We start from the raw sequence: 27,381 nt of genomic DNA on the forward strand, positions 1-27,381 counted from the left end.
ACCTGGAGGGGTCGTGACCTCAGGGGAGACAGGAGCAAGAAGCGTGAGTTGCCTGACTGGTGGCCTGTGCGTCCCCACCAGGCAGCCCTGAGCTGGACGTAGGTGGGCTGTGTTCCTGAAGTATCTCACACTCGCTGGGGAGAAACAGGAGGTGAATTTCCATTGGAAGAAGGGGAATGGATTTTGGCTCCACTGGGCTGCCACTGTCTTGGTAACCCCAAGACTTACAAGGTACTTGGCCCAAGTGTGAGTGAGTAAGGAGCGAGCAGGGTTCAGGAGGGTCTGCTCTCCGGCTGCTGCTCGGGCCCTCCGGCCGGGCCTGCCCAACGGCAGCTTCGGGGGTGGGGGTGCTGAGAAGTGAGGAGAGGAGGTGTCCTGACACAGCCCTGCGTCCAAGGGACAGAAAAGGGACTGGCTGGTTTGGGGGAAACCTACAGGCTTTTCTGCCGCTTCCTGCTTTTTCTCTGAACCCTAGCCTCACACACCAACCTGATGCTCGGCCCCAGGGGGTAATGTCATCCCCGCTTCAGTCCCCAACATGCTGCCATCATTTTCTGGCTCTGAGGCTTCTTGTGGCTTCACTGATGCCAGCGTCCAATCCCACTGAGCTCTTCCTCTGCCCCGAGGCTGCCTTGGGCTGAATGAAAGACTCCATGTGCCACCTGGCCCACGTGGGAGATGGTTCACTCTTGCCGAACCGTCAAGGTGTAGGTAGCAGTGGCGAGTACTAGCAGAGAATATCTTCTCTCTGGAGCCATCCTCGTCCCCCCACCTACCTCCCTCTCTGAACGGCTCTGCTGCTGCTGCCGCCAGGGGTGCAGGCCTGAGGGTGGGGCTAAGCATGGACTTGGGACCAGGCCATCAAGCAGTCACCTGAGTTCACCCTGGACACATTGACGGGGCAACAGATGAGGCTGGGATTATCAGTTTGTGCGCAGCGAGAGGGGCTCCCTCTTTCTTTCCACAAAGTGCGTCAGGGAAAACCTGAAGTCTCTACCCTGCCTCCCCTAAAATAGAAGGCGAGCCTTTCAGGAGAAAGGCTCTTTTCCTTGTTTGGACTGGGAGGAGTTTGGAGAAATGTATTGCTTAAGTTTAAAATAATAGCCCTGGATCTGATGTGACATTCTGGGCAAGCGCAGACCCGGCTGAATCATCATCCTGGTCCTTGTGTTTCTTAAAAATAACTCCCCTTGCAATATTCTAATTATAGCTGGGGGACACTTGGAAGAGGCCTCTCCACACACAGCAGCTCACCCAGCTCTGGCCCCGAGGCGCGCTGGCAGGGACAGAACAGGATTCCTGGCTGGGCCCACGGGAAGGCGGCATGCTCTGATAACCCACTGCTGCCCGTCGCCAGGCCAGGAAGTTGCAGCCAGTGTTGCTGTGAAAGAACAGGGTTTCACCTTAAAGGTAGTACACTGGGGATCTCATTTTAACTCATTTTCCACCAGTATTAGCCTTTTTTTTTTCCCTCCCCTTAGGTCTGGGTCCCTCCAGGAAGGTGGGCGGGGTGAGGATACAGAGAAGGAGACAACCTCATCCTTTTCCTTCGGAAGCTCCCAAGCTGTCCGTGGTTGCAGAACACAGTCAGCTGTGCAAGCAGGACGGTTCCCCAAGTGGCTTTTTCTGCTATTTCATTGTTAGTATAGAAATACAATGGATTTCTGTAGACTAATTTTGTATCCTGCAACTTTACCAAATTCATTGATGAGCTCTAGTAGTTTTCTGGTGGTGCCTTTAGGATTTTCTATGTATGGTGTCATGTCATCTGCAAACAGTGACAGTGACAGTTATCCTTCTTCCTTTCCAATTTGGATTCCTTTTATTTTTCTTCTCTGATCATGATGGCTAGGACTTCCAAACATGGTGAATAAAAGTGGTGAGAGTGGGTATCCTTTTCTTGTTCTTGATCTTAGAGGAAATGCTCTCATCTTTTCCTCATTAAGTATGATGTTAGCTGTAGGTTTGTCATACATGGCCTTTATTTTGTTGAGGGATGTTTCCTCTATGCCCACTTTCTGGAGAGTTTTTATCATAAATAGATGTTGAATTTGTATCAAAAGTTTTTTCTGCGCCTATTGAGATGATCATATGGTTTTTTATTCTTCAGTTTGTCATTGTGGTGCATCACACTGATTGATTTGTTGATATTGAAAATTTCTTACATCCCTTGGGTAAATCCTGCTTGACCCTGGTATATATATTTTTGGAGTTGGTTTGCTAATATTTTGTTGAGGATTTTTGCATCTACATTCATTAAGTGATATTGGCCTGTAATTTTCTTTTCTTGTGATATCTTTGTCTGGTTTTGGTATCAGGGTGATTGTGGCCTCCTAGAATGAGTTCGATAGTGTTCCTTCCTCCGCAATTTTTTGGAATTATTTCAGGATAGGTGTTACCTCTTCTTTAAATGCTTGGTAGAATTCGCCCGTGTGAAGCCATCTGGTCTTGGACTTCTGTTTGTTGAGAGTTTTTAAATTACTGATTTGATTTCAGTACTGGTAACTGATCTATTCATATTTTCTATTTCTTCTGGATTCAGTCTTGGCAAGTTGTACCTTTCTAAGAAATTGTCCATTTCTTCTACGTTGTCCTTTTTGTTGGCGTACAGTTGCTCCTAGTAGGCCCCACTGGCCTTCAAAACTACATGTTCCGAGGTCTCCTCCTTCCAGTGCCAGAACCCCAGGCTGGGGAGCCTGACGTGGGGCTCAGAACTCTCACTCCTGTGGGAGGGCCTCTGTGACTTATGCTTCAGCTTGTGGGTTGCCCACCCCGGGGTTTGGGGCCCAGTTATATCGCGAGCACACCCCTCCTGCCGTCCCGCTGTGGTTCACTCTTTATGTTTACAGTTGAGGAAGATCTTTCTTGCTAGGTTCCAGAATGTTTTTTCTGATGGTTGTTTAGCAGGCAGTTGTGAGAGGTGATCTCATGGTCCTAACTACTCTGCCATCTTGACTGGAAATCTCGGCCAGTGAATTTTCTGCTGCTGAATTTTCTACAAGTGGGGCACGCTGAGGAGGGAGGAAGTAGACTTACCTTTCTAACCATGTTCGCCTTAGGCTGATGCTAACTTGTGGGGAGTCTACTTGAGAAAGTCCCATATTAGCTATTTGTAAAGATGACACCACCTCAGGCAAGGAAACAAAACAGACTTCATTTCAGGCCTTATGACAAAATGAACAAGATACATGTGGACTCTGAACCTGGCTTGTCTACAAGAACCCTAGTTCTCTCCACATTAGTTGGCCGAGGACTAGGGCAGAAGTATAAGCTGAAGTTTGAATCGTCAAGCAGAAATGTGCTCCCTTTAGCCATCAAGTCAAGAATGGTCCTTGCAATGGCCCCTGGGAGCCACTCTGCCAGGCCTGTAGGCAGTGGCTGTGTTCACAGGGAACAGCTAATCTCTAGGGTATGTAAGGGCTGGCGGACACCATTGCCCCATGCAAGAAAGAATTGGGGCTTCTACCCACAGTCAACCAAGTTTATCAGCATCATCTGTGTATCTCGGGCACCATAAGAAGAGACACAGAGAATGAGAGGCATGATTCCTGACCAGTACAGCAGGGCATGCAGTCAAGTTGAGACGTAAGCTCCATGCAATAGAGACAAGGAAAGTTCCAAGTTATTTTAGTAGCAAAGACTAAATGGGACATCTCTGAAAAAAGAGAGGGGGGGGGCAAGAGGGTGAGTGGGTAGAGGGGGATACAGAATGTGAATATGAGGGGAAGTAGAATTTGTTGCCTGAAAGCCTGTGTCCTTTACTAAGCAGCACCCTGGGTGGGAGCTGGCTGTTGGTTTCTGGTTCTAGCAACACTGAATGAGCTGGACCACATCCATGCCAGGGTAAAACCACTGGAGTTGTCACGAAATCTTTCAAAGGTATAACTCAAGAAACTTTTAAACAATCATATTTTCATTTTGGGCTCTCTCCTTTTTTTTTTTTTTTTTTTTCTTTTTAACACTTAAGACAAGGTTCATGTGTAACCTAAAAATGTCTTTGGTCTTCTTGTAAAATTGACTATATGTGAAACTTCTGAATTAGAACTCCCAAGACATATTGGTTTATAATCTTGGTTATCTCTTATCAAAGGTGAAAAGGGGCTCATCTTAAAAATGGAAAAATTGTGTGGTAAGTCATGAGAATATTATAGTGGGGAGTCACCTAGGAAGTGTCTAGTGAGGACAGATGATGCACTACTGAGTGGTTTTTTATCCCTCAGCTTGAAGTACTTTATTTTTTTTTTTAATTTTTTTTGGGGGGGTGATTAGGTTTACTTATTTTTAGAGGAGGTACTGGGGATTGAACCCAGGACCTCATGCATGCTAGGCATGCGCTCTACCACTTGAGATACACCTTCCGCTTTGAAGCACTTTCTTATATGACTTCCCATAACTGCTTGCGTGAAGTTTTAGATTGAAAAACACTTTAAAAAAAATGTATTTAAGGAAGAGAGTTGATTTTCCCCTGAAAAGGTTTTCCACATTTGACATGGTTTTTTACATGAATTTTAAAAGATTCATCCTGATTTTATACCTTCAAGCCTGGAATAGTGACTGAGAATCTCTCCACAAGAAACTGAGTCACCTGAGGTACTAGGCTCCCCCCAGGGCACTGACACTAGGAAGCCAAGGTTTCTAGGAGAATCTGGCTCAGATATTAATCTTAGTGTAGTTGAACTTTTTAGACCCTTGCAAGGTTTACAGATACTGGGTTTCAGAAGTGACGGTGGTGACCAAATTCAGGCTTAACGTTGAACAAACTCATTCAGCAACCAGTAATTTAAAAACAAAATCAAAAAACTCTACATTGAAAGCCTGTTAAAATGTTCCTGAAAACCTGTAAAGGGGGATGTAAGAACAAGAGGTGGAGCCGGGCGCTAAGGCGGGTGGGGGCCCCTGCTAGAACTAAATGCTCTTTCTCGGCCCCACCGCCTTTCTGTCTTTCACCCTTAGGCCTGCGCTGCCTGAGAAGAAGGTGGCTGATCTCAGCACTCTGAATGAAGTGGGCTATCAAATCCGAATCTAGGCCAGCCGCGCAGCCAGCAACCGGGCTTCCATGGTGCTTCTCTCTGCACTTTACCCAGCGTCTTCAGGAGGAACTGCAACTATTTATTAAGAACTTCTGAATTTTATTTTTAAAGATTCACTTGGAAGTAGAATCTGAGTGGGTGGTAACAATTAACTTTAAAACATACACGAAGGGACAACCATGAAAAGGCAAAGTAATGAACCCACTGGGGGTGGACTGTCTCCCTCACTCCAGATGAAAGGATGAGACCATAACTGTAGTTTTATATTTTCCCATTTACCTACTTTCTTTCACTTGCTTTGAACATTATGCCTCGCCAGTAGTTAATGTTCATGAAACCCTCCTTCCCACTTTTGATATAGTAAGATAACTCAATCAGTATTCATCTCTTTTTCAGCAATAACAGAGGCAAAGGTTGGTGGGGTTTTTTTTAAGCCGTCAGTATTACCTCAGCATCTTGACATCAGATATGCAAACTTACTGGTGTTTTGGTTTTTTATATTCTATTTGTATTGTTTCCCCAGTGTTTTCCATGGGGATCTCCACAAGGTTTGGAATTTTTCCTGGTGCACACAGGCAATGAGATTTAAGGTATTATATGCAAGTGTTTTACTAAAAAAGCACTGAAATTCTTCTGGCAATACGGGAAACCACTTTCAGGATTTTGGAGTTAACTTCTTTCTTAATCTTTCTTGAGGCACTCACTGATAGCAGTTTTTGTTCTTTCAAAACAAAACAAACAAAAAAGCACGTTCAGAAGCTAGTCTATGTTCTGTCACTAACATTTAAACTTTGCAGACTCCAGCAAAAAAGCACAAGAGGTCACGCACTGTTACATAAATTTAGCAGTATTGGGATCACCTCTGACAATAACATACTCAGAAAGGGAGAGGCCAGGAATGAATCAGTAGGTCTTGAGAACCAGATAACCTTTCTGTTCAGATTTGACCTGATTTTTAAACTCTGAATCAGGCTGTGATTCTGAAGGACTCACTGTGTTGTTAGAGATGTGTTCTGATGTCTTATATTAAGACCAAATGCGGCACGATGTGATTACTTTCTAGTACCTCGCTTTTAGGTACCACTTTGTGGAACTGGTATTGGAAAATGCAATGAACTAAGAGAAGCAGAACTTTTTTTTTTTTTAATGGAAAATTCTTTAAGTACAGTGTTACACCTTACAGCGTATTTAGTCCGAGGAGCGCAGTATGACTATCTGGCCTGCATGTGGCAGTTACTTACAGTGTAACTCCTGGCTGCAGACCACGCAGAATAACTAACGGCATACCAAGTCTATGTTATTAACAGCAAGAGTGCGCTTCTGTTTCACTTGTTTGATCGTAGCAATCGTGCCAACTCAGGAGCCCAAGAGGCACCTTTAAGTGAAGTCTGCAAGTCAACAAAAGTGTTATTTCAGTCTCCGTGCTTCCCCTCTGGCTTTCTCTGATTGAAGGTGATTTTGGGAAGGGAGTAAAAGAATAAGAATCTGCTCAGTGAGATTCTTTACCTCTGAGAGTGGCATGGAAAGCAAAAGGACTTTATCCTTCAGCCATGTGCACTGGAACTCACTTTACCCTAAAAATCAATGTTATTAAAGAAAAGTACTGTTTCCTTGAAAAAGGAAGTCTAATGTCCTTTACAGGAAAAGGACCAAGTACGTGTACATCTCAATTAGATTAAAATACATCATAAGTTAAAAACCACTTTAAGAACAGTATTATCAGTTAGCAGAGTTTCAGATGAGTTATCTTCATGTATCTTCACAAACCTATTTGCAGCCTCACCGCCACATGCACTTAGATGTTTGGTGTAGTCAGTGAGTCATTTCATTCTCATTCTAGAACAATACTGACTTAGCTCTCTTTCTAGATGAAATGTAAGAGATGTATCTCCTGTTTATCAACCTGAAACTTTACTATATCCAGTAAGCAGACCACTTGTTACACTGCAGTCATTCTAAGAGCTTGGAACAGGGTTTTCCAAGTATTAAGTACTGTCTGATCTAAAACACAGAGTGTCAGTAGTTGCAAACCTCTTGGTTCCCACCAAAAAGGTGGGAAAAGAACAGGAATCCAAACTGTTTCTGATTTGCTGATGTATATGCCTTAAAACTGCCAACTGGCTCAATGATGCAATTAGTAACCTGATTTCCACACTCGCTTCTTGATTTTAAGATTCATTTCCCCAAAGCAAGAGTTAGTCACAGAAACATGAAAACTAAAATGCTCTTAGTTGTTATTCTAGTTTTATTGCCAATGGAGTATGTTAATTTCTAAAAGATATAAGGCACCGAACTCCTAAATTCTAGTTAAGTAATATAATTGATAAGGCAGAAAAAAAAAGACATGATTTATTCCTCCAAAATTGATTTTAAAACTGCCTATAATTCAAAAGAAAAAAAATGATGAAATGATTTGAAATCTAGTTTTGAAAGAATTAGCAATGCAAGAGAAATTTTATGCTTAAGCCATTACGGCAATACATGCAAAGTTTAAATGAATGACAGAAATCTTGATTCTAGACTACACGTTGTGCTGTTTTGAGTACACTTTATTTCAGAAAGTGATATTTAGTATTTTCTATACACTCTGAAATCATGAGCATTTCACTTTTTCTAAGTCAATTATTTCATAAGGATTTTATTAATAGATACTGGTAAATAGAACTTTGGAAATCTTAATTCAGTATTCTTACTATACCCAAGGCTTTTGTAAGCTATAGTTTTATGTACAACCTTGTACAGTTTTTTTGACAATTCAGAATCTTGTTTATTATTCTCTTGGACTTTGTTCTGGCCAATACATTTTTTTTACATCTTTTAAGAAAAACTGTGATTGTTTTAGTGGGTATTTTTCTAAGTAAATAAAAACTTGTATAATGGTATTTTAGAGAATGCCAGATAAGTGCATGTTTCAAGTTAATGTTTTTCTCATCACTTGTATGTTTATACACAGCATGGGACTTTAATAAAATCATCCTGGAAACTCAAGGACTGTTTTTCTTCAAAAATTTAAATGGTGTGATTTTTTTTTTGTCCTCTTATTACATACTTGTCCTATGAACTAATTTATCACTCTCTCACCCTTGTCTTCTTCCACAATTTTCAGACTCTGTATTAAAACATCACTCTACTTGAGCATATGTTAATTCACTTATATTTTGGCATCACCCTAAGTAGTAAAGGCTGAAAGGATAATGAAATAGTTTAGAAGAAGCCACAAGCCAGCTTAATACACCTACCACAAAACCTTCAGGCACAGATGTTCTAGTACAATAATTTATTAGGTAACTTACAGGGACAAAGTGCAAATGACTTGACGTGTCTGCTTTTCCAACCCCTTGAATTCTCTGGATCTCTAAATTAGCCTTTTGGGAAAGCAGTTGCTAAATTCAAAAAAAAAAAGACAAGATTTCAAACATGCATACTGATATCAAAAGCTATAGTAAAACCAAAACTTCATTACTCCACAAATCCCTTTTATTGAAAACTTGAATAGCATAGAATTTGAGACTGGAGAGTTGGTTTCAGCAATTAACCACATTTAATTGCTTTTGGCAGGTAAGTACAAGGCTCCAACAGAGTTACCAACTCTTCTGACCAAGAGAAGTAAAGACGAGCAGATAGTTAATTTTAGTGGCGCTTTAAAAACCTGTGAGTTACACTGACCCTCTGGCCTCCAGTACACAAAATAATATGCCCTTCTACAAGCTAAAGCAGAAAAGTTTCATGGGTTAACTCTGTCAAAGTGAAGCACATGAAAAGGGCCTAAAACCACAATCCACTAATCAGAATACAAAAAATTAAACTTTCACAGAGGTTTTTTTAGGGATGTTAGTTTATCAATATCGACATATAAAGTCAGTCATTAATAAATTCACACAAAACAAAGTAGTAATCAATGTATCTTCATTATTCATTTCCCAGTACTAAAAGAGGATAAATGTACTATCTGCTGTTACTATTTGATGATGACAATATCTGCTAATTAGGACACAATATTCTGAAAACTTACTAGAAAATGTGGAAAATCCTAGAACTATAGTTGATACTGTAAGTAAAGACAAAAAAAGTGAGACATTAAACAGTTAAAAGTACTTATTACTATAGTTTTTATTAAACAAATCCTTATAACCTACATGCCTTTTGGGTGTATTCATCTGAAGTATTTATTTTTTAATAATTGTAGTAAATACCTTAGTAGAAAACCTTTTAAAGTCCAAGACTATAACTCCTGTTTTCTAGTTTAAGATGAAACATTCTATTAAGAAAACCCATTGTAAAAACTTTTATAGTTCAGTATAATTCAATATAAAATTACTACTTGGTAAAAATGTACATAATTCTTTGATCCCAGTGTCTAAAAAAGAGGAAATTTTCACTTATGTTTTAAAATTTTTGATTCAAACACTCATACAGGGCCAAATGCAGTATTTGTTTAGACCTGCTCTTAACCACTTTGTAAAAAACGTCAGCACAATGTCACACTGCTGCATTATGATCAAACAGTTTAGAAACCACAGCAACACAAAACAGTTAAAGTTACTGCTTTAGAGTATTAGGTCTCCAAGTTGGTATCTCCCCTCTAAAGTTTTGCTGGCTTCCTTTTATTTCTGAAGCAAAATAAAAATAATCTTATAGCTGCCACTTTGCTCCAAATACAAGTTTTCTAATAAAATAAATTTCTACAGGACTGGTTTCAGTAAAATAAGACCTCTCCCCCAGTCCAGGGAATCTTTTCTTGAAACAACAGAAAAGGAAAAAAAATTACTAGGGAAACACAAGCACAACCCCAGTCTCTGTCTCTCTTAGGCATCCTGAAATGGTCTGTTAAGGATGGAGAGGGGACCTGTGCACAGCACCTCATCCTACTAGTGATGGTGACCTATACTTCGCCAATAAAATGTAGGCGTATTACATGGCTCAGGATAGTAATATGATGGATTAAGCAATCTGTACAATTTTAAAAAGCATTATCAAGTCCCCTTAAAAACTAAAATGGTTGGCTGGACATTTGTGAACAACCCAGTGATTTCTGAGATGAACTAATTAGGACTCAAGAAACATAATCCTCCCAATGAAATCAGGCCTTCCGGAAGAGAAATGAGTTGTGGTTTGTAAGAACTCAAAAAAGATATTTTAGATCCACAGTAAGCTTGAAAACATGAAATTCTTTACTAAGAGGACTAAAGAAGCTCCACTACATTTAAAAATCACTGTCAATTTTACTGAGATTAGAATAAATATTTACAACTCTTTTACAATAAAGAGCATTTAGATCTCACTTGTCAGGAAAATAACTTTTCATTATTAAAAAAAGAAAATTGTTGTAAACTTGTTTCTTCTGATATCTGTTTCAAGCATTTAGCATCTGTTTAGCATAACCGCTTCAGAAATCCCATAGCGCAAAAATAAATAACATGCAAACTCTTAAGAACAACTTTACATTCTTTGAAAAAGAATACAAATGTAAAAGCAAAGTAAAAATGTAATCAAAGAAGAGTCAGAGCTCAAGTCTGAATTTAGCCAATAAAGGCAGATGATCTGAAGAGTTATTTTCATTTGGAAGCCCATTAACAGTCCACAAGTCTTGTTCTGTAAGAAGTGACAATCTAGCTAGAAGTTTCAAGCCACCAACCAAAGCAACTTCAGCTCCTATAGTAAAGAAGCACATACATATTTAGTGAAACTGTGTCAACAGGTTATTGCAAATTAACCATACAAATCTTTTTTCTAAACGATGATATATATAAAGTCTAATATGAAACAGTTTTTAGAATATGATTAAATTTTAATTGAGTTATGACCTAATCACAATTCTCAAACACACAGCAGCTTTAGATGTTTGTTTTTTTCTATTTCGGATATTTTTTTCTATTTCAAGTTCTGCAAATAATCTTTAGAAGAAAATATCAATGTAACAGTAAGAACGTTAAGAGTAATTTGAGATCGACAACTACATAAGAAATTTACCCATCAACCTTTCTGTAGTTGAAACCAGAAAGACCCAGTCACATCTAAGCAGGAAGTTTATGCGGTGACTGCAGAATAAATTAGAATAATTTGGTCCCAGAGAGTAGGTGCCCACAGGACAGTAAAGGAGGGCATGTTCTTAATGTCAACATTGGAGACGCTGGTCCATGGCACACTTCAACCACCTAGTGACGTTTACAGTATGACAACTACCAGAACCTACTACAAATTGAAAGCAGCAAGCATATTTTGCAGAGATGAACTAGTGGAGAGGAGGAAGCCATCTCCTGAGTGTCACTAATAAGTGTTAGCCTTGGGAAGGAGGGAACAAACAAACAGAAGGGAAAAGGGGAAAAGAAAAGTAGCACTGAAGGGAAAAAAAAGAGGAAAAAAAGAAAAACCAGAAACAACAAAACAACTGCCCACATTTTGGATTTTCGGTTTCCTGAATACTTCCTTGACTTCCAGTTACTTTAAATGGCATTTTCTTCTCCATGTTAAATCCCCTGACTGACATTTAAAAACTTGTTTTCACTGAATCACAAAGAAGTGTTTTATCACCTTTGCTGTTTGAAAATACACACATTATAGACTTCTCTTTCCAGAAAGAATCAATATTCCAGGGTGAACATGACAAAATTGTCGATTTTTGGCAGTACAAGCAAGTTCCTACAATGAAGGCAGCATATTTTAGTAAAATTTAAGTACAAAACTGTAGGATGTTGCTGTCCCAAGAAAAACAGAAAATTCCTGGCAAGTTAAAACCATAAGGGCATTATGGAAAATCTGTACTATAACTCAGAAGCTGACGGGGACTGAAGGACAGAGCTGAGGATGTAATTCTTAGGTTAACAATTTGCTCTGAGGTGTTTCACTGCCTCCATCTTTTGCAGACGATACAATGATTTATTCAAATACATTACCAAGCTGCCAAATATATTACCAATTTAAAAATATTTTTAATTTCTATATCTAGAACTTCATCTAGACGTTTAGCTAACTTTCTCACCTTTAACCGTGAAGCTTTAGTTACTATGTTCTCAAGCAGAATTTAAGATTACATGTACTCTTTACCTGGCTGCCCAGAAACATCTTCCTTTTCAGCAGAATAGAAAATATAATCCACAGTTATGGCACTTCGCGAATGACAGGTGGTCACTTCAGGAATTCCAGTGTCAGGAAAATAATGTGAATAAACAGATGATAAGCTGAAATGGTGCTGTAAATTTGAAGATACTCTAAATTGAAAAGAAAAAATATTTACAATCCATCAAGTTTTTCATGATTTTTATAATTCCTCCTACTTAAAGCAACTTTTCATTTAATTTCCAGACAAAAGCAGACATTGGGACAATCTTTATGTAAATAGACCATATCACAATTTTGCATTCTTTTATTCATGCAATTAACAGGGCTGTGACACATGGGGGACAGGGTGGGGAAGCTCAATAATTAACATACTAGTGTGATTTTTTTAATTCATTATAACATATTTGAGAGCCCCTACTTACCAGTGAACACATACTCTAAAACAATTTGTAAGTTTTTTTGTTGTTTTTAAGAAAGAAAATTAAAGTGGCCTCTAGGAACGCTATTAAGAACGGACAGACTTCTGATGTCAGAGAGGCCCTGTTTTTCCATGATTGTTCTTGCTATGGTATGTGAGATAATTTTGTATTGCATCTTAAAATAGCTTCAATAATGATTTACATTTACACCACACTACAAATACATGTGACATTATTGGTAAAAATCATTTCCTAACAACACATCATGAATTTTAAGAATCTTTTATGTCATGAAAGAAAACATTTTTTAAAAACTGTTTATTCATCCAACATTTACCAAACATCTACTAACTTCCCGGCACTATCTCATCTTAGCTACTGAGGATACACAGATAAAGATATGCCCCGCTTTTAAAGAGCTCGTGTATCAAAAGGCAAAGGTAATTGCTTCAAAATGCTCTACTTCCAAGTTTTAGCAACTTTTTATGTCTAAGGACTTACACTTATAATATTATCAAATGTAAATAGGTTTCCTGCAAACTGTTATCTTACTACCAATATTTCAGTTTACTGATAAATGCTATAAACACACAATATTTATTGATACTTATAAATATCTTTCCTTATACCCTACTTTGTTATAAAGATTTTGGAATTACCCAAAAGTAAATGTTAGTAAGTAGTTACTTTGAAAGGTTTAATTATGAATTTTTAAATATTTTTTTAAAATTTCAAAAAAATTTGCTTCCTTTCTTACTAGTTCTTATATATGAAATCTCTCCCCAAAACAAGATATACAAAATAAGACTGAGAAGAAAGCAGATAAAATAAATGAAGTGGTCCTAAAATTTAAATGTTAAAACAGAAGTCAAAACTATAAAAGAGCCACAAGAAACAAGGTATCTCAAGAATCTTCCAAAGAGACAAGATTTAAGTCTCCATCCTGTTGTACTAACATACATCTGTTTCTCAGCCGTAGCACTAAACATTCATGATTCTTTAATAAAAAGAAATGCAGGCATCTTCACCCAGCTACCACTGATGACCTTTTCCTATAGTTTAAGAGATAAATATAAGCAACATCTTCTCTACTGACAGACTCTTTTTTGGATCAATTCTCCTATAGACTATTTGAGATCCAGTTGAGTCAAAGGAGGGTAAGGATCCCCTAGAAATCTGAAAGATATTTTTCTGTGATCTTGACCTTTGTTTAAATATGTAATAGCAATAAATTTCAGAGTACTAGCCAGTTCAGGTCCATGGACAAGCTGTTTCCTTTAAATAATACTGCGTAAGCACTAACCATGTGTTAAACATTGAGCTTTACATGCTTTGTCTCATCTAATCCTCACAACAACCCAAATTACAGAGAAAAAAACTATCTTAGCAATGTTAAGTTTCTTGCTCAAAATCATCCAGCTAAAAAGTAGCAAAGTCAGGGTTGGAACTCAGGTCTATTTGACTTAAGAGCCAGCATTCTTCACCAGCACATTCATTTTTGTCCAAGTGATTCTTTGAGAAGTGATTTTTTTTTTAACTCAACTGAAGTCAGCAAATGTCTACTGTTGCTTTCCAGAACTCACTTTTCAGCTGTAACTAGGGCTTCTGTTTTATCCAGCTCTGTTTGTGTCAGATCACTGTCTGTAAGAACAAAGAGAAGCATTAATACTATCAAGGTACTGTCTTGTTTTAGTTTGCCTCAGTATAATCATTTTATTCTAGGAGCAATATTTAAGACATATTTAGTTTACATAAATGTCTTAGTTAAATGTTTCATCCTGACTATGTTTTGATGGTCTCCAGAATTAGCAAAATAAAATGCAAACATTTCCAAAGCAACATGCAAGTAATTCATGCAAAGATAATTTGGGAAGTTGAACTTAAAAAGGGTAAATTTAGAGTTCTTTAAAAAAAAGAATAAGCAAACAACTATATGTTTTTATATATGAATATTCAGCCCTGAGATGTTATCCCTTTAAAATTTAGTTTTACGCCCTCAAAGGGAACACGTTATCAAGAAGACTGCCAAAATGTATTACAAACACTTACCTGTCTTTTCTACTTTTGGTACCTGCTGTACCTCATAAACACAGTTCTGTGAGATACCTAGGTTTGGGGGCCAAATTGGAATAGATAAAATTCTTTGTCCCCGTGATGACTGTTCCTGGCCAGATACCTAAACAAAATTTCAACAGGTATCTTAGGTGAATAGATTTTAAATAGTTTATGTATTGAAAAGTTTATTTCTTAAATAAAAGGGAATCCAAGAATGGTAAATATTACCCTTTATTTATTATATTAAGTGATTATTTGGGCTTATAAAATTTTGTTTAAATACGGTTCAGAAAGCACGTATTTACGTGAAAATGGCCATCTTTTCCTATGCATGTTTTTCTCTAATCTGGACATCTAAAGGATCTGTAGCTTTGGACCAATGCTGTTCCTCCTTTTTTGCTACCTGCAATACAGCTCCTTTTATATAAAATACTAAAAGAGATCAACTCTTTTAAAATTTTAAACTATTACTCAAAACTCAATGGAGAGCTTATTTTGGTTAAATACACTGAATATCAAATGATCTAAAGTAAACAGAAGAAAGTAGAATGAAAATTTAAAAATGGGATAAATTATACTCACTGAAGAATTAAAATATTTATCACCATGTAAAGAAAAACTTACGTAATAAATAAATATTAAATTACTGTTTAGCCAACTGTATTGTCCACATCTAGCATTCAAAATTCTGTTCCGCCACCTTGTAAGGAGTTCCTCCTCTATGACATACTCATGTCTGTCAATGCTTCTTCTCCCTCATTTTGAATTTATTGCTGCCTGTCAATTCCTCCAAGCAGAATGTCGTAGATGGAAAAGACGAAATTCAATCAACCCTGAATACAATTACTTATCAGTAGCTGTGGATAATCATCACAGCTTGGTAAAGCGAGGGTACTGGCTCTTCCAAGGCTTTCAAACAGCCCTGTGATAACTATTCTCACTTCACAATGAAGAGAGAGACTAAGTCCACTTCCTAATAACAAGGAAATGGGCACTTACCTTTCCTATGGGAAGTCCTTCATAATTCAATTTTCCTTCCTTTATAAAACTATAGAGTGGAGAGCCAGGAACAGAATTAAAGTCACCACACATAACAATGGGGCAGAAGCTGCCATCCTTCTGATGGGCAACACTGGAAATCTCTGCCAGAAGCATTGCCAATTGGGTCAGCTTAATATCACCCCGCCTTGGGTTATACAACAGATGTGTGTTAGCTACACAGATCGCAGGGGAGGCAGCACTTGGAATTTTGGGCTGCAAAAGTAACACTAATCCAACATTGTCTCTGTCCAACAGAGGAACATCAGGGCGGTAGAATTCCACTGGGTTCACTGATAAGAGTGAAAATTTGGAATGTTTGAAGCAAATGGCACAGCCATCAGGTTTCCTTCCTGTCCGCATCTTGTATTCACAGTGATAACCTGTAAGAAAGAAATTTAAAACAAAGACGACTGGTTTTCACGTATACACATTAAGTATTAGAAGAACTGTGTTTTGCCTTCCAAAAAAAAACTGGTTTTTTTGGACAAGGTTTACCAAAACATTCTGCAAAACATTAGTAATGTAGGATGTTAAGTAAGTGATGGAATCAAAAAAGTCTGCGACGGAGTCTAATAGGTCTCGTTGCTGGTAGACCTCAGTGTTAAATACACTAAGGTGCATTACACATTCTCATTTTCTTCCTAGTAAAAGTCAAGAGTCATGACAAAGACAGTAAGGCCTTGTAATAATCGGCCCCCTCACTCCCCAACCCTGTATCTCTGACCCTTTTGCCTCTAACTCTTCCTGGCATGCTCCACCATACACACCACAGCCTCTTCACCTGCCTTAAGGCACTCGAACCTCAGGGCCTTTCCTTTGCTATTTCCGCTACCTGTAATGCTCTAGTGACAGCTTGTTCCTTCACTTCCTTCAAGTCTACTCAAATGTTACCTTCTCTGATTACTTTGTTTAAAACTGAAACCTGACCCATTCCCCTCCCTTTTCCTGTGCTTTTCTTCCAGAAAACTATCATTATCTAATGCACTACTTAACTTGTTTGTTTGGTTTATCTTGGCCTTTCTAGAATGTACGCTCCACAAGACTGAGACTTGTTATCTGTTATGCTCACAGCTGTATCCCCACTGCCTAGAACAGTGAGCGCATGGAGTATAGTAAGAACCCCAAAAATATCTGCTGAACGAATGAATGCAAAGTAGGCAGCACTTCTTAAACAGATGACCTGTCTCTTAGAAGTGTTCATTCATCAAATAGGTTTTTAGCTTCTTTCCATTAGGCATGGTAGTTATATAATGATTAATTGGTGTTATATAATGAACTAGACAGAATGGTCCTTGATCTCATGGAACGCAGAATCTTAGGGGTTCTGGTAGTGGGCAGGGCAACTCCTGGAAAGGAAGCTATTAAGAGATTCTTACACCTTTCCATTTGAATTAAAATTATACATCAAGCTCACACAGGCACTTCTCATCTATGTTGTCTATGGCAGCGTAACCTGATAAACTCCTTTTCTGTTTTCATCCTTTGCCTTCCGTAAATTCTTTTACTGCCCACAAGACTGGCCCACCTTGGCCCAAACTCCTAGGAGCCCATTGGGCTTCTCTCTCTCTCTGCCCCCTCCCTATGGGGGTCTCTCCCTGGCTTGATCGGACGCCAGAATGGCCAGGGCAGGTTTCCCTCTTCCCTTTCCTCTAATACTTTTCTGCTCTTCCCTAGTGTTCAGGAATTCCCAGAAGCCTTGCCAAGGACTAAGGAACCCTGACTGGGCTGCTATCAGCAGGCTCTGAAACCCCGTCTGACAGAGGGGAATGATCCATGGCCCTCAGTAGTGAACGCATACGGGAAAGGCTCCTTTTCTTTTCTAAATACCCTTTTCTCCATCTCTCCTTTTCTCTCTCTCTCCCTTCCTCTGATAGAAATTCAAACCCTAAACCCTCTCACGCTGGCCCTTGAGACACTCCTTGGTTCTTGGGCCCAACTGCGTGGTGCACCTCTGTGCCTTCTCTCTGCCTTTTGCAAGTCACACCTTCAGACTGGCTGAGCCTCCTGCCTTCGCTGCACCAGGCAGATGTCGCCGGTGGGATGATCTGTAGAAAAGACTTTTTGATAAACACAGGTTTCTGATAACTTTTAAATCATACTGCTGAACTGAAGACTAGAAACTCTTAGGTTCTAACAGCTTTACCAGATAAATTAGAAAGGTCACCTTTCTAACAGCTTTACCAGATAAATTAGAAAGGTCACCTTTTAACAAGTACAGGAATCTCCAGCTCCAAGATTCATGAACTTAGGAACAAATACACCCCTCCTACCAAGACTGCTGCCACGAACCAAACCAACATCCTAGTGATGCAGCCCTCGGACACCACTGGGGTCTCCTGCTCCCATCTTTAAGGCTGCCAGGACCCCATAACCCCGGACAGACTGGCACGAGAGGCAGGGCCAGCGCAATGCCCTCATTCAGCAGGAAGAAGATGCAGAAGACGAGACCTTCACCCCTGTTCCAAAGATATGTCACTGCCCATCTGTCAGGGGGGAATGTGGAGCAAACTGATGTCCTTCAAGGTCCAATGACCCCCATTCCTGGGCTCTCAGATGTCTCCCTGCAATCCCTCAACAGAGAGTACATTCTTTACTGGGTGTGTTGGCCTTAACAAACTAATAACCCTAGGTAATGCCTAATCTCACATCAGCTCAGGCCAGCTTGTTTCAGCCCACCTTATTAGTCATAAACCTTCACTGACCCTAAACTTCTTACCTCACCTACAACCAATCAGAGGCTTGTGCACAAGCCGATCAGGCACCTTGTGACCTGACCTATAAAAAAACCCAATAACCGGCCCCCGGGGCTCACACAGGCACCTCTGTGTGGCCTGCTGTTTTCTATAGAAGCATCACTTAATAAGCTTCTTAACTAGTCTCAAAAAAAAAACCAACCCCCAAAACAACAAAAAAAAACCCCAAACCAAATTATGTATCAACACAAAAATTTCCATTTGAAATACCTTAATCTTTTCCTGACCTTTTGAAATGGGTATTAAATTTTTTCAAAATTAAGATTTTTGGTCCAAATATACCACACATCTTTGTTAGCAAGTTATGCTTTCACAACCCATAAAGGAAATCTGGCTAAGATGAAAGTCACATTGTACCCAATGATTCCAAACTTGGCCTGATCTCTGCTCCATAATGATCTTCTTGAACTTCTTGCAAACAAAGTACCTTAGAAGAAAAACATGGCTTGAATTAAAACAATGAAGTGCAAATATGAATTTTCTGGTGCTTTTATCTTTAAAAATAGGCTTCTAAAATTCTAAAAACCTGATTAAAGTTGAAGTAAAAGACAACTGTCTTTCTTGTACTGCATAGATCTTACATATTAATGTCTCCAAATTTGATCAGTCCCCAAAACCCTGATCTTTAATCACACGAAGCCTACTTACTCTCCAAAACTGTTATTTCCCAAAGGGAATATTTATAATTTACAAGTCAGGATACTTTTCCTGAATTTATATGTTCATTAGTACTACATCCTTCTACGACTTTCTTTGAATGTCATCATCTAGATTAATTTTGCACTAATTATTTAAATTTTGAATCAAAGGAAATATTTACTGAATACTTAATATGATGCCTGTCTCAAAACTGATCTATACTTAAAACTTTCTGGATCTTTTTTGAAAAGTTATATAATTATTTATAATCAACCATCATTAGCAAGTTATTCAAAGTCATGATACCTTGTTAAAAACTATTTCATTACTATATTTAATGTCTTCCCTTCTTACCCCACAAAGGGAATAAAACCATTTAGTTCAGAAATGAATCCAACCTTTTTTTATGTGAAGAATTTTGATATTTTGCACTTACATCTGCATCAAAGTGTTTAATTTCTTTCAGAATATTGGGAAACCTAAAACTCCAGTGTAACACTGGCCGCCGGCAGTGTCTATAAAGGTGTGAATTGTCTTCCAATAAATCTTGTGAAAGTATATTATAGGACATCACTGAAAAGTCAAACTTGTTTTCACTGTCTTCACATATGGGGTCAACATTTTTGTCTCCTAGGATCTTCGTTTTTTCTTTATTATGGTTACATATATATTCCCAATGCCGTGTTATTGTGCCTGTTAAAATACATTAGATAAAATACAAAGAATTAATAAAAATTAGACTATATATTATCCTGTATGTATTTTCTTGTCTTTTAAAGATTCCTATAGGCAATGAATAGAATGGTTTTCCCTAGGAAATGGCAATGTAGTACTTAACAGCTAGAAGTTGCCATCAAATTGATTACAAAGGCAGTAACATGATATACTGACTGAGCAAGAGGGACAAAAAAACAAGGTTAAAAGGATCTAGCAAGTCATTCTGGAGGCTGGAAGTTTGTGTTAGTAAAGCTGAGACTATACAGGGGTCAGAGTTCCTTATGGTTAAGAGGTAGCTCCGCCACAGACATGCTCAGCAATTTCACGACCATGACAATACATTTGCATGTCACAGCTGGCCTTTCAATAGGAAGATTTCACATTGTACTTTATTGCCTGTTACTATGATAAGATCATCAAATGCTTAACTAAGTTTCCAAAACAATTCATCTCAGAAATCTGGTTTAGACACGAATGAAGGGTATTAAAAATGATAATATATGGAAGCAGTATTTACTGGAAGAATGCAAACAAAATGAACAAAAGAAGTATTTTTAATGCACACCAAAGCAAAAGTTAAATGTAATAGTTACAGAACACTAGTAAATGATGATGCCTGATTGACACACCTAGCATGCAGCAACGAGGAGTGTGTAATAGTTTACATTCTGCAAAGACACCATGTACCCTGAAAAAGTGATGAGAAGAGGATCAAATAGCATGAGATTCTGCAATTACAGGCACTCTTTGACTTAGAAATGACCACTAAAATATATATATATACACACACATATGTATACATGTATCAGTATATTATCTATACACACACCACTGTATGTACAGATACCACTGTATATGTATGTATGTACATATACATGTGTATATATACAGACACACACACCCCTCTGACCTTGTCTTCCTCACCCTACCATTAAAGAGGATACTCTTATTGTCATGGAAGCCATGAAGAAAAATATGCAACTTTTTAGGGAATCTAAAAGCTCAAAAGAAGGGGAAAACAAGAAACGGGATGAACTTGGGAAACAAAAAGATTTGAAGATGGACTTTCAAGCATGATTAGATGATACGAAAAAAACCTCAGCCCTAGAATAGCTCCCTTTTCCCACATGAAGGTTTTCACTTCATTGGATTACAATGCCTAAAATTCTACCAAGTAAAAATTGAGGAAAAATGTTCTAGACATGGGGGAAAAAGACTAAAAGGAAATACACCACTATTTTTTAAGAGTAACTGAGTGAAAGGATTGCAGAAGATTCTTCCAAATCTTCTAAAATGATTGAAATATTTACAATCAGAATATCAGCATACTCTAGTAGGGAGAGGGAATTGGAGGAAGGCAGTCAAAGGGTACAAACCCCCAGTTATAAGATAAATAAATACTAGGGATATAATGTACAACATGATAAATATAATTAACAATGCTTATTGTGGCAATTATTTCATGAAGTGTGTAAGTCAAATCATTATGCTGTACACCTTAAACTTATACAATGCTATATGTCAATTATATCTCAATAAAACTGGAAGAAAAAAAGAATATTACCACTCTATAAAAATGCCAATGAAGAAAAAATTTTAAATACATTCTGGTAAATGTTTTCTATTAGATTGCTTCCCCAAAATCTAAACGCTGATGTCTGCTGCACTAAAGGAACAGAAATTTTGACCAGAGGATGGAAGAGGGAGATAATTTTTATGAATGAGGTCTAGGTGGAACAAGGGAGTTGGACTTATGATAGCATGAAGGTACTAGGAGTCTGAAGAAAAGGGTAAAGAAAAAATGGTGGAAGGAAAGCAAACCAAACTAAAAAGTCTTCAACTATTACATAATGTAGTCTAGAGCTTGTCCTATGCCCAGGAAAGAGAAGGAAACTACCACCTTCCCTATCCTTCACTGAATATAGAGAATCCTAACGCTAAAAACCAGAATTAAAGCTAATTATACTGATTCCGCCGAGATACTGTGAAATTTATAACATAGTTCCTATGGGGAAAACAGAACTGATTCTTAGTAACTGATTATCTAGAACACAATTCATTCATAAATTGGGGATTGACTATGGTTTTCGCCACAAATCATTGTTTTTATATGTATATGAGATGGAAAAGTCATTAACCAAATTCTAGTCATTAACCGAATAATCATCACAAACTTATTGCACTACTCTGGTGGCACCACTACGTTAAAACATGAAAGATGAAAGTCTGAAACACTCATACATATTTTCTTGTAAAATATGTGTTTGTAAAGGCATATAAAAGCATTAATATTTGTAGTCCTGGCAATCAAGAGTTTGTAAACTCTTTTTGCAATTCCATTTTTAAATAACCCAAACCATCAGTTAATTATCTAATTAACACAGTGGCTTTCAGACTTCTAGAGCTTGCATAACCCTTTGGCATTACTTTTTACGTCATGCCCACCAATCCCTGGTATGTTGGGGACTGGAGCTGGGATGATGGGGTAAACACATTTTATTCTGACCACATTTGCTTTTGGTAAACATACAGAAATGTGTTCAAATGCTAGGGTTCCATGGAAGACAATCTGAAAACTACTGAGAGAGTGGATAGTCTTTGGCCTTCACATGCTTCACAACATAAATTCACACTACAAAAGCTTATATACCTTCCATGTCAGGAGGAACAAGGTGATCACAGCAGAGAAGACAGATGAATCAAAGAAAGTAAGCAATAGGCCTGATCAGGTTTTTAGGGTGCCTAATTAAAAAGTCATTAATTGTGTCACAAATCCTTCAAATACCACTTTAAAGTGATAGGCAAGTTAGCAATGCTGTTTTCTTGATTGAAAAGTAGTATTAGTGAAATATCGGAAGTCACAAATATGGCTTAACGAAGAGCATTTTCCTTATTCACAATACCTAGGAAGAATGGATATATATATAGTCAGGTTGCAATCAAAGTTCATCAGTATGTCAATGTAATTCCCCATTCATTAAAGGGAAAACACCACCACGACGATTTTCTGAGTACCTACTATGAAGCCAACAGTGTGTTAGGCACTTTGAGATCTCTCACTTCATCCTCCACAGGCTTTCAAAGTTGGCATTATTGTACACCAGGAAATCAAGGAGCAGAGAGGTTCAGTAACCTGTCAAACTCACACAGTTGGTGGAGCAGAATGAGAGCAGGGAGCAGTTCCTAAGCCCATGCTGTGTCACTACACCGCGGCTCCGCCTGAGAGCACACCAGACTTACAAGAGGTTAAACGAAAGAATGACCCTCTGAACAATCAATACATGAATGAGAAGCTATCTCCTGTCATCATACAGCCCTAGGTTTATAGATCACGGTCTGTTTTTAGCAACTTAATTTTTATGTCTTTAAATACATCTTTCAATCATTCAAACAAATATTTCTTTATAAATACATGCGGTGGTTAAGTGCTATACTTTTGAGTGCTTAGAATCTCTACTTAAATGTGTAACAGAAGTTCTACTTAAAAAAGCATTAACTAATCTAGTTCTGATTTCCAGGTGAGACTCACTCTGAATGTCTTCCTTTGACAAACTTATGTCAGCTCCCTACACGCTAACAGCCATACAACCTTTCCCCAAATATCTACAGAGGAATTATCGTCACTGAAAACCATAGCTCAGTAAGAAAGACAATTCCAAATTTACTTAGACAACTCATACATAATTTGGGGGGGGGGCAGGGATGAGAGCACAGAGTCTAGTGAATTGTTTAGAGTAAAAAGAATATGAGAAAAATAGAAATAATTAAGGTATCTAGAACAAACCTTCTCAAAGTTGTAATAAGACGTAGTTAAAAGATAAAACTTCCCACAGATTCTGTAAGAAAATATCTTTCAATTATGATTGCCTCTATTTAAGGAAATCCTTTTGTCTTATGAAGTTAGCATTAAAAATGAAAACATGATATTTCATTTTTAAAATAGATCTGTGGGCTCCCAAGAATACATCCACCAATTTTTAAGAAGTCTAAGGGCTTTTGTTTCAAAAGCATTAAATTTGAAAACTATTCTTAAATTAAACTTAATATTTTAATCTAGTCCATTGTTTTCCAATCTTAGTCTGTATGTAGAGTCACTTCCATTTCTACTGCCAGAAATATATAATTGAAGATTTTTTTAAAAAGATTTTCCTTTTTCCTAACAGAAAACTAGTGTCTAAAAAAAAAAAAACAAAACACCGAACACCTCTAAAATCTGCAGGTTTTCTTAAGGATTACATATGAAAGTTTTAATTAGTTTATGGCTTAGGTCTATTTCTGCACCAAGATAAATGTCACCTTTACCTTGGTGTTTTCTTCGTTTTGATGAAGGCTCATCTCCCTCAGAGTTCATGATGTAACTAGAGAGATGAATTAAAGATGTCTGGCTCAGATTGTCAGGTCTCCAGTTCCAGTACTGAAACTGAGTTCTAGACTCAAACAAACAAGGTGGTCTCCAATTTAGTGAAAAATGCCTACTACTGAAGTATGGGTAAGGAGCACGAGAATAGTGTCCCGGCCACCTCATACAACTAGAAATATGTCTGTTCCAGCAACACTTTTGCAGATTCTCCCACGGTGTAGTCCAGTCTCTGCCCAGACTCTTCTGGTGATGGGGTAACATGGGGTATCTAAAAGAAATAAATACACTCCTTGAGGTACCACTTTTTGTTCAGCTATAGTACACAAAATCTAAATCTGTTTCCTCAAGGGAAGATAATGTCTAATAATTAAAATTTCACTGCTAAATCTGTGAAGGATTGGAGGGGGGAAGCAGCCGTGAATTAACTACTCGTGGCAATATCTCAATACTTGCACTAAATAACTATGAACAGTATTCTCAGCACTTAACATAGAATCCACCAGCCTCCCAAAACACCAGGTATACTTCAAAAAGTCCACACAATTCAACTGAGAGATGAATCAATCACTAAACAGTATTCAGAGTAGCTTCTAGCATCTAATAAAACTCAATGGGCAAATAAAATCCACCGCAAATATAATACTTAAATATGAAACACATAAGTTGACTATAATTAAAATGAATCTCTCCTCGAACTTGGGTTTGGAGTAAAAACATGTTTCTGAACAGCTTTTTTTAATACCAAGGTTATATTTTCCAAACACCTGTATAGCTAAGAAAACAAGAGCCTATCACTAATTCACAAAACTATGTTTCTTGTTAATCAGCAGGTGGATAACTTATTTTTCCTTTTTTTTTTTTCATTCCTCCTTGAGGGAAATGAAAGAGGATGGAGATTACTTACCAGAAATTCACCAACACTCCAAACTCAACAGTACCAATTTAACCTATCATGAAAAATTTCTCCAAACTACTCTTATCATTATTTTGAAGAGATAAACTGCTCTCAGGCTCTCTTAAGAAACAATGCAACTCAAGCACCATCTACTTTCTCCTACACTATTCTGGCAAAATGTTAGGATTCAGAGAAAAACTTCTACTCTTTCCTCCAGAATTCAGTAATGGTACATTTCCAAGACAGTGTCAATAATGTCCACTTCCATCACCAAAGGAATTTTGCTTAAATTGTACTTACTGTTATATTTCTTTTACATGTTATGTTCTTTTCATCTTAACACCATTTAAATTTTTTATTATATATTTTTGCAGTTTATGCATTCTCAAACTATTCTCTAAATTCAACTTGAATGTAAATCTTTAAAGGCATGACAAGGGCAGTCTATCCTGCTTTGTGAAAACTCTGAAAGCCATAGAGATTTGGGCACTTGCGCCATATGTGTTCTATCCCAATAAGCTACCGTGCTGAAATATAGTATTTGTACTACTAGACTTATTCGCTACATTTGTAGTTACTTATATAGATGTCTTTTTCTCTTAAGATGAGCCCCTTCTAGCCCAGAGCTTTCTTATGCATTTTAATCTAGGTCTCTTCCTAAGTGCCTAGCACAGTGCCTGGCACACAGCTGGTACTCAGGAAACACTGCTGAACAGAACTGTCAAGTCCCAAGACTATAGAAGTTAAAATCAGGTCCCCAAAACTTATATAAAAATGAATACAGTGCTGTGCTTCCCATGTGTGGTACACCAGTCGGTATCATATGGTGCACAATTAAACTTTTTGATGTTTAAGTATTACCCAAGATCTCGCGGATACTGGTTAGGGCGACACTAATGTGGGCAGCAGCTACTGAAATGCTTTTTAAAAAAGTGAGTCAATTTCATGAAAAATATCCAGTAAATAATTCAAGTGTGAAACGAGAATTTGGTAATCATCGTAAAGGATGGTATACCAGTGACAAAAGTTCGAGAGGCACCACCACACCAACAAACCAACCCCCGGGCTTGTGTGCAACGCGCGCGTCTCCCTCGGGGTCAGGCCGCCCCCAGACCTCCTGCGGAAGATGTCCTCACTGCGGCCGGGCAGCTCCCGGAGAGGGCTGCGGGGCTCGGGGAGGAGGCCGGGGACCGGGAGGCTCAGGCTGTCCGAGGCTAGGTTGGGGAAAGTGGGCCGGGACTCCGAGGCCAAGCTGGTCCGGAAGGCAGGAGCCCGACCCGCGGCCGATGCGCTCCGCGCCCGGGATCCGGACCACGTCCGCCGAGGGTCCCGCCGGCTGCGCGCCGGGTTTACCTATCCCTCGGGTTCTCCGGAGGCACGTCCCGGAGGCACCACGGCCCGGACCCTCTTCCTCCTCCTACCTCCCCCAGCCCGCCCCGCCCCGGGTTAACCCGGGGCGCCCGCCCCACCTCCAGGCCGCCCGCCCCTCCCTCTTCCCTCCCGCCACCCAGCTCTACTGACCGGCCTCTCCCCACTACACAGCGGCCGTAGCCTCTCCTCACACAGCGCCACGCTTCCATCTTCCCGCTCTGCAGGCGTCCAATTCCCGGGCCCGGGGCTCAACCTCAACCTCTACAGCCGATTTGGCGGCGTAAAGCACCCGGGGCTCCCCATCACTAGACGTCGGGCCTCCCGGCCGGACTGCAAAGCATGCTGGGAGGTTCAGCCTCGCCCGCGGCCAAGTCCCCATCTTGCGCCGCGAAAAATTACTGAATTGCTTTTACGCCAAATTGCGTTCAAAAAGCATGCGCAGAGCATGTGAAGCGTGGGCAGCCATTTTGGCATAGGGCAAAACACCCGACTTACGTCTTAAAGAAACAGAGGAAGGTAACAGGCTAAGATGAACAGTTTTATGCGGGTTTACAGGAAGGTACAGTGGGGTTGCTGTGCGAGAGTTAAGAAGAAAAAACTTCAGCGTATTTTTATAACGTTCTTGGGAGTTTCCAAAGGCGAATGTCCAAACTGAGGAAATGCCCTTCTCTGGGTTCACGTAGAACTGTGCTAACCACGGATTTTTGTGATTAATTTTGCGGGAACACATCTGCAGAGCTTACTTCTAAATGTACGTGTGTGTCCTGTGAGTCCATCTCTATCAAATTTGGTATAAGATTCTAGATTCTTGAAAAACATTATTTAGCTGGAGACTCCTACAAGAGACAGAGAGAACTGAGGGAAAATAAAGTGAAGAGAGAAGGAGGGGGTCAACTGGAGATGGTCACTGCTTTTATAGCTCTTTGGGAGAGCAGTGGAGCAATTTCTTGGGAAGGCTTTTTTCCCCTCCTCTTGTGTTAATAAGGAAACCAGATGCATTTGAAAAGCACTTCTTCCCTCAGTATAAATATAGTTATTTGTG

At 38.9% G+C, this 27,381-nt stretch overlaps 1 protein-coding gene and 1 long non-coding RNA gene across 11 annotated transcripts; one reads left to right on the top strand and one right to left on the bottom strand.

Annotated features, from left to right (window-relative positions):
- Nucleotides 1-7,874: 7,874 nt before the first annotated feature.
- On the bottom strand, nucleotides 7,875-26,726 carry ANGEL2 (angel homolog 2). Of its 10 annotated transcripts, none has more exons than XR_004314470.1 (10): nucleotides 26,490-26,724; nucleotides 24,016-24,341; nucleotides 19,433-19,689; nucleotides 18,715-18,784; nucleotides 15,563-15,984; nucleotides 14,558-14,684; nucleotides 14,092-14,149; nucleotides 12,075-12,238; nucleotides 9,043-10,682; nucleotides 7,875-8,413 (listed from the first exon to the last, which is right to left on the bottom strand). XR_004314470.1 is itself a non-coding variant. In XM_032466453.1 (10 exons), the coding sequence occupies exons 1-10, from the start codon at nucleotides 26,546-26,548 to the stop codon at nucleotides 8,391-8,393; spliced, it is 1,542 nt and encodes a 513-aa protein (XP_032322344.1). In that variant the 5' UTR covers nucleotides 26,549-26,725; the 3' UTR covers nucleotides 7,875-8,390. The 10 variants fall into 10 exon arrangements, 9 of the variants coding, with proteins under 9 accessions (XP_032322344.1, XP_032322342.1, XP_006193350.1 ...); XM_032466453.1 differs by having other exon boundaries at nucleotides 9,043-9,078; nucleotides 26,490-26,725; XM_032466451.1 differs by having other exon boundaries at nucleotides 8,291-9,078; nucleotides 26,490-26,726.
- On the top strand, nucleotides 17,641-17,856 carry LOC116659226. The gene is made up of 2 exons (XR_004314471.1): nucleotides 17,641-17,763; nucleotides 17,802-17,856. It is a non-coding gene; the product is annotated as an uncharacterized LOC116659226 (long non-coding RNA).
- Nucleotides 26,727-27,381: the final 655 nt, after the last annotated feature.

This window comes from Camelus ferus, chromosome 23 (assembly GCF_009834535.1).
Source record: "Camelus ferus isolate YT-003-E chromosome 23, BCGSAC_Cfer_1.0, whole genome shotgun sequence".
Taxonomy (NCBI): domain Eukaryota; kingdom Metazoa; phylum Chordata; class Mammalia; order Artiodactyla; family Camelidae; genus Camelus; species Camelus ferus.

Coding starts and splice junctions, on each gene's coding strand:
- ANGEL2 (XM_006193288.3), bottom strand. CDS start 26,548: ATGGAAGCGTGGCGCTGTGTGAGGAGAGGCTACGGCCGCTGTGTAGTG. Junction 15,985..18,714: donor GCCAAGTTTGGAATCATTGG/GTACAATGTGAC, acceptor TCTTTCTTACAG/GTTATCACTGTGAATACAAG. Junction 14,685..15,562: donor AAGGACTTCCCATAGGAAAG/GTAAGTGCCCAT, acceptor AATTTTGTTTAG/GTATCTGGCCAGGAACAGTC.